The sequence below is a fragment of the Drosophila arizonae genome, chromosome 4 (genome assembly GCF_054131065.1).
Source record: "Drosophila arizonae isolate 15081-1271.41 chromosome 4, UAZ_ARI_1.0, whole genome shotgun sequence".
Lineage (NCBI taxonomy): Eukaryota > Metazoa > Arthropoda > Insecta > Diptera > Drosophilidae > Drosophila > Drosophila arizonae.
The window spans coordinates 26,193,665-26,201,413 of NC_142924.1; the positions used below are offsets into that span (position 1 = coordinate 26,193,665).

Below are 7,749 nucleotides of genomic sequence, written 5' to 3' on the forward strand. Positions count from 1 at the left end.
TTATTTAACAGAGCTTCATAAGAAACACATATGTATACCAATATGTGGACAGAAAAGCCACGATTCGTTTGGATTTTTTGCACACCCTTATGAAACCTCATTGAGAGAATAGGAGCAAAGAAATGAGTTATTTTTTAGTAAACATATTGCCAAAGGCGCACTCATATTTAAGAAGTAAATGCAGTTCATATGGTAAGAATTTTCAAGCAATGTTGTATACATACACATACAAACATAATATGTATGCTTATGCAAAATATCTTTGACCAACTAAAATTTCAGCGGTTAATTGTATGAAAGCCTATTCAACCAATTGGGAGCCCAAGGAACCAATTGTGCGTACAAAAACAATACCTGGACCAAAATCTACAGAGCTTAAAAATCAATTAAGTACCGTACAGGTGAGTTTCTATTGATATTGTACAAAAAGCTATGATAAAGCTAACAATACTAGTTAAGTAAGAGAGATCTAGTCGTATCTAGTGTAAAATTTTAATTGTACTTTTTGTAAGTTATTCGAGGAGAAAGATAGGAAGATAGTAAGTTGTGGGAGAAGCGCCGGAAGCTCCCTAAGGGATGGGTAACAAGAAACGAGTAATAAGAAAAGTAATGAGAAAAGAATAAGAGCGTAACGAGTGAAAGTGGAAGTGCAAGTCAACAGTCGACGCGAGTGAACAGCAGGGACATCGAGGGACGACGCTATCGAATCAGAGCCTCCAACAGGACATCGGGGGAAAGATAAGGATATTCAGGGAGGATACTTTGAACGCTTATAACGGCCTAGAGCAGCCCAGAATCATCGACCGAGCGTAGCAACAGCAGTTTTGGCAAAACCTGCAAAACAAGAGAGAGAGAGAGAGTTCATGTAGCCGTGCGTACGGGAGGTGAAGTATGCGTGAAGCGAAGCTAGGTGTGTCGATAGCTCGACCAGTGGTAGGAGAGGCCTGTAGTATCCGAGCGAACCGCCATAGATTACAACCCAAATCCCGGCGTCCTCTGATGTGCTCGAGCATTCCTAGCTTGATTTCAGTCGCCCTCCCAGGCGAAGAACGCTGAGCCTACTCTAGGCAATCCTGTGGGAGGTGTGTCTTTTGGGAGGCGAGTCCTGATACAGTTGTTAAGAATTGTGAAACTAAGTGAATTATTAAGTCATAAGTTTAAGAAAATATACATACGCTCATACAAATAAATTTGTTGGCACGAACTCACAGTCGCCTGAAACTAGCCCGGCCTAAACCCGAACCGGGATAACCGAAGGTTTATACGGACGGACAGATGAATGGATAGACGTCATCCCGAGCCAGATTATTCCTGTCACATAAGAAAACATATACTAGTCGACCCGGCGAACTTCGTACCGCATAGCAGTCAAAGAATGTCGTGTTACCTTTTAACTAATTTAGGCGTTGATGAACGTAATATAATAATCCAAAACAATATTAAAATAGAAATATAAAAGTATTTTATTATGATGAATAATTATGAAAACATACAGAATGAGAATAAAAATTTAAAAAATAAGTAAGAAAGCTCTAGTCGAGAGTGCCCGACTACGAGATCCCCTGAACCCTTAGAGCAATAGCTGTTTCAATCATTTTTCGCGTCTTTCTGCTTACACAAGACACACACGCACACACACACACATACACAGGCATATACACACATATCATACGCACACGCACACACACACACACACACGCACACACACAGAGATATACGGACGCACGCATAAACACGCATTGGCTGCAGTGGTGGCTTACTAAGGGAACTTAATTGTTCAATAACTTTTCTTGTGGATGTAGTTTCTTCATGAAACTTTTAGATTATGATTATATCATAGATATAGATATAGACTCTAGTATTTGAAATACGCCTTTTACAAATGTGTTGGTGAGAGGGTGAATTAGGGGTAAATTTGGGGAACCCATTTTCAATGGGAAATCAGGGTATAATGTTGAAATGTATGTAACAGGGAGAAGGAGGCGTGGCAGACCCCACAAAGTATATACATTCTTGATCAGGGCGACGAGCTGAGTTGATTTGGCCCTGTCCGTCTGTCTGTCTGTCCGTATTTTTGAACGCGTCGATTTCCGAAGATATAAGAGCTAGAGACTTCAATTTTTTTTAAATGTTCGTAATAACAGCGCGGATATCAAGTTTTTCATTAAAAATCGATAACTCATCCCGATCTTTTTTTATCGATAAAAAACCTTATTGAAAACCAGTTATAAAATTATATCTTCTACACCTTTATTGCTAGAGTCTCCAAATTTTTAATGTATACTTATATGCAATTTATACAATTACGGTTCTTGTTAAAATTTAACCCCCACCCCTAAATTCACCCCCTCACCCTCAGTATTTCAAATACTAGAGACTTGTGCTTTGGGAATTACATGCATAACCATGTTCATAATCATAATCTGAAAGTTTCATGAAGATCGTACGTCCACAAAAAAAGTTATTAAACAATTAATTTCTCACTGCCGCTCACTGCCGCCCGCGGTTTTATGCTTGTGTGTGTGTAAATGTTTATGAGTGTGTGTGTGTGTGTGTGTGTGTGTGTGTGTGTGTGTGCGTGTGTTTGTGTGTGTGTGTGTGTGTGTGTGTGTGTGTGTGTGTGTGTGTGTGTGTGTGTGTGTGTGTGTGTGTGTGTGTGTGTGTGTGTGTGTGTGTGTGTGTGTGTGTGTGTGTGTATGTATGTATGCCTGTGTGTGCGTGCGTGCGTGCGTGTGTGTGTGTGTGTGTGTGTGTGTGTGTGTGTGTGCGCGTGTGCGTGTTTCTTGTGTAAGCTAAAAGACGCGAAAAATTATTGAAATAGCTATTGCTCCAAGGGTTCAGGAGATCTCGTAGAGGGGCTTCTCGACTAGAGTTTTCTTACTTGTTAAATTTTCTTTTTAGTATCCACGCGTGATTCACATTGTTCATCAGTTTTCTTATCACCAAACGCGTTCCATTGCACAGTTTTGTAAATTAGTTACTTTGTATTTAAGTACAAAATATTCCCTAGAAATAATGGATAGGGCGAAGCAACGTTTGCCGGGTTAGCTAGTTATTTATTTATTTAATATATTTTTTATTTATATTTTATAGAGTACTGGCACTATACAGTTTTTTGCCGATTATGAAAAATCTGCTGGAAACTATATTTGTGATGTAGATGGTAACGCTTTACTTGATGTTTACACTCAAATATCTTCAGTGCCCCTTGGTTATAATCATCCAAAACTTCTCAACATTTTTAAGGATGAAAATAATTTGAAAAGTAAGTTTGTGATATCAAAAGTTAACTGATTGAATTTAAAAAACTACCGACGAAAATGATTAAAAATTTAGTATTTGTGGATTTCGAGATCGTTGTATTCATTCGAACGGAAAGGCGAAAGATAATAATGTCGAAAGAAAAATAACTATATTATATGTACTTTGATATCCGCCTTGCATAACATTTCTTGATTTACACAAATATGTATTACAAGCAAGGAGTTAAAAAAATCATATAGTTTAGGACAAAAAACGCTACATCTATAAAGAATGCAGCCACATATTAAACTGGTGGGCAATTTAGAGTAAAATGAATTTTTCCAATATGCGGTTAATCAAAAATAAAATAAATATTTATTTATCCTGACCTATTTCAGCTATGATCAATAGACCGGCACTTGGAGTGTTTCCTGGAAAAGAATGGCCCGAAAAACTGAATGCGATTTTAATGAACATTGCACCAAAAGGATTAAACAAAATAACGACAATGATGTGTGGATCATGTTCAAATGAAAATGCCTTTAAGAGTATTTTTATTTGGTAAGTCTTATTTGCAGCCCTTTAGTATGTGCTACCACTAACCAGAGAACACATAGACTAGACATGTAGAACAAACTTTTTAACACCGAAAAAATGCGCTGAGGAGACTACACAACTTCGTATTTGTTCGGCTCAGTCTCTTGAGGCTCAAGCAGTAAAAATATTGCACGACAAAATCAGTGTGCTGCAAGCGCTCAAACGACATGGTGCTATTTTTATATGAAGCACGGCTATGCGCTATGGTCTCTCAAATAGCAGCAGCGCACAGAAATTGAAAATTGTTCGCGACGATCTCAGCTCTTTCCTTTTGAGTGAAGGGTATACCGAAATCATAAAAGCGTTTGTCACGGTCATTCAAAGAAAATGAATATGTACATATTTACGTACATTTATATACTAATTTATCTAATCCAATTTTTCGGTTGAAATTTGAATAAAATATTTGCTGCTATTTGAGAGACCATAGAGAGAGATAGAGTGAGAGAGAGTAAGACAAATAAAAAAGCTGATGTTTTTTGCTTTGATTTGATTGATATTTAAACATATTTTTAACAACTTATAATCATGGCATCATTTCCATCCATCCATCCATCCATCATCAACCACCGCAAGCCGTATCTGTGAAGTTTTATAATATATATGTTTTACCTGATGCTTGAAATTTAGTTAAGCATCACAGTATTGATCTGACGAAAAATGTTACCCAGTTGGGCATTGGCAAAGAAAGCAATGCAAAAGTGGCCAAGTTCCTAAACCCTTAGAACACGCTTCTCAACTCAAAACTTTGTAGCGTCTTAAGTAGTTTCTTACTTAATTGGGTGGATGTTCTTATATTGGGGTTCAATGCTATCAATGTTCTCCAAAAATATATATGCATGAAAAGGAATAAACATTTTTCATTATTTGAAAATTTGTCGGCAAGCTTAAACACATAAATTCTTGTACTACACGCATACATTTTTTAATCTTTTCGTTTCATTTACATAGAATCAAAAAGTTCGATATTGTTGTTCACAATAAGTTGTTCTGAATTAAATATAAATCATATCCTAGTTTAGTTAGTTCCATATTATTACCGCTTGGTTCGTTCATTGAAAATTGAATTACTGCACTATTTGGTTTGAATTTAACTACAATGAAGAAAACTTCATTCTTCATACGAATTATCCATACAAAATACGAAAATGTCTTCAATAAATAAAAAAAAAGCGGAAATAAAGCAAATTATTCTTCAAAAAATCAAAAATTCCCGCTGCCCGCTGTTTTGGAATTTTTCCCGCAATCGGCTTTTCATAAAAGCGAGATTTGACGGGAAAAAAGCTGTTTTGGCAACACTGGTTCTACGTGTCTAGTGTAAGGTCTAAGGTCTAGTCTAAGGTTTTTGGCGCCTATAATATATCGATATTTCTGTTTAAAAATTATATTTATATCGGGATTTTTTTCGGCCAAATGCTTAATATTTTTCGATTTTTTTTTATATATTTGAGTTGGTCAATCTTGTGATAAGTGAACCAAGCGCAAAAGTAAAAAAAATTGAATATGGTGAAAACTAATTATTCGGACTATAAAAATTCAACAGTCGAATAATATTTTTTGCTTAAATTAATAAAAACAAGCATATGATGTTTACACTCTGCAGTATACTGTGGGGAAAAAAGAGAGATTGAGATGTGCCGCAGCTTGCAAACTTCTAGGGAAAGCAATAAATTAATTTTCGGATTTAAAAAAAGGCGGCAAGAGCATAGATGCATAGTGCTTTCGGAAGGACTTGCTTCGGCAATAAAATATGTTGTCAGCGAGAAATGAAGTCATATGACGGATGTTCATATCACAGAACGTTTTTTTCTGAAATCTTTGAGTACCAAATACGCTTATAAATTTAAAATATACGATTATAAATTTAAAAACGATATTTATCTTTGTGTACCTAAGCTTAATTTCTATACGTTATTATACTCATTCACGAAAGTCAATTAGTATATTGGTTTTGTGCAATGTCAGTCTTTGCTGTCCATCCGTCTGTCCGTATAAACGCAATTTATTTCGGCGCATTTGAAGCTAGAAACTTGAAATTTGGAACACATGTTCATGTATATCTCCGATTTATAAAGTGTCAAAATTTCCCCGATTCGTCCACTATGGGCGTGGCAAATCGGAAAATGCATTTTCCGATATACCAGAAATCATATTAGTTGAAAAGCAAGAAAGCTGAAATTTGGAATGTAGATCCGCATCGACCACCCAAGATCAGGAGCTACGGCGGATATATCTACTCCCATTGGGGACGTGGCAAATCGGATAAAACTATATCTCCTAAAGTTTTACAGCTAGAATGCTGAAATTTCGCACGTAGGCTAATGCTATGATTCTATAATAATTGATGATAATGATTAATTATATGTCTACACCCATTGGGGGCGTGGCAAATCAGAACTGAAGATATGGTGATTTTTTTAATTCTGCTATTTTTTTAACACTAAAATGCTAGAGACCTCAAATTTGGTATATGTACTCGGGCTAACCACCCAAGACCAAAAAGCTTCGAAGGATATATTCCGCGCACAGGGGTCGTGGCAAACCGCAAAAGTTTATATCTCCTAAAGTATAATAGCTAGAAGCTTCAAATTGTTGATATTACTAGCAGCCAAAAATAATATTTACGTCTCTTTAGGGGCGTGGCATATCAAAAAATACCCTGTAATTTTCACATTTTTGGAGCAAGCATTCAAATTTTGCAGTTAGGGTACCGTTAGGTCGTTCTGAAAACTGACCAAAGATTAGGTGTCTACTCCCTACTCTAAGGGCGTGGCAAATCGGGGAAAAACGCATTTTCTACAGCTAAACTTATCTGTTAAATTGCTGATGGGATGTGAATGAGTTTTCCGCGGTCGGTAGCACCCGACTGCAACGTTCTTACGTGTTTTTTTTTTTTTTTTTTTTTGTATGTAATGTGTATATATTCTGTTTTGTAGCCATACGAAACTGCTGTCAGTTTCAGAAAAAAAAAAAAAAAAAACAAGTAAGAAAGCTCTAGTCGAGACTACTCGACTACGAGATCCCCTGAACCCTTGGAGTAATAGCTATTTCAATAATTTTTCGCGTCTTTCAGCTTACACAAGAAACACGCACGTACACACACACACACAGACACACGCACGCACGCACGCACACACAGGCATACATACACACACATACATACACACACACATACACACACACACACGCACACATACACAAACATTTACATACATATACACACACAAGCATAAACACGCATGGGCGCAGTGAGCGCTTACTATAAGAACTTAATTGCTTAATAACTTTTTTTGTGGACGTACGATCTTCATGAAACTCAGATTATGATTATAACATGGATATGCATGTAATTGCCAAAGCACAAGTCTCTAGTATTTGAAATACGCTTTTTACAAAAGTGAGGGTGAGGGGGTGAATTTAAGGGTGGGGGGTAAATTTGAACAAAAACCGAAATTGTATAAATTGCATATAAGCATACATTAAAAATTTGGAGACTCTAGCAATAAAGGTGTAGAAGATATAGTTTTATAACTGGTTTTTGATAAGGTTTTTTTTATCGATAAAAAAGATCGGGATGAGTTATCGATTTTTAATGATAAACTTGATATGCGCGCTGTAATTACGGACATTTTAAAAAAAATTTGAAGTCTCTAGCTCTTATATCTTCTGAAATCGACGCGTTCATACATACGGATAAACGGACAGACGGACGGACGGACAGACGGACAGACAGACGGACAGGGCCAAATCAACTAAGTTCGTCGCCCTGATCAAGAATATATACACTTTGTGGGGTCTGCCACGCCTCCTTCTGCCTGTTACATACATTTCAACAAAACCATTATACCCGGACGGACGGACAGACAGACGGACAGGGCCAAATCAACTCAGCTCGTCGCCCTGATCAAG

At 36.9% G+C, this 7,749-nt stretch overlaps 1 protein-coding gene across 1 annotated transcript in view; it reads left to right on the forward strand.

The window, feature by feature from the left end:
- Gabat (4-aminobutyrate aminotransferase) overlaps positions 1-7,749 on the forward strand; it is a 9,825-nt gene continuing 2,076 nt past the window's right edge. The window contains exons 1-4 of the mRNA XM_089466658.1: positions 1-192; positions 283-401; positions 3,094-3,265; positions 3,642-3,804. Coding sequence (XP_089322784.1) covers positions 123-192; positions 283-401; positions 3,094-3,265; positions 3,642-3,804 — 524 coding nt within the window. The 5' untranslated portion in view covers positions 1-122. The remainder of the gene's footprint in view (positions 193-282; positions 402-3,093; positions 3,266-3,641; positions 3,805-7,749) is intronic.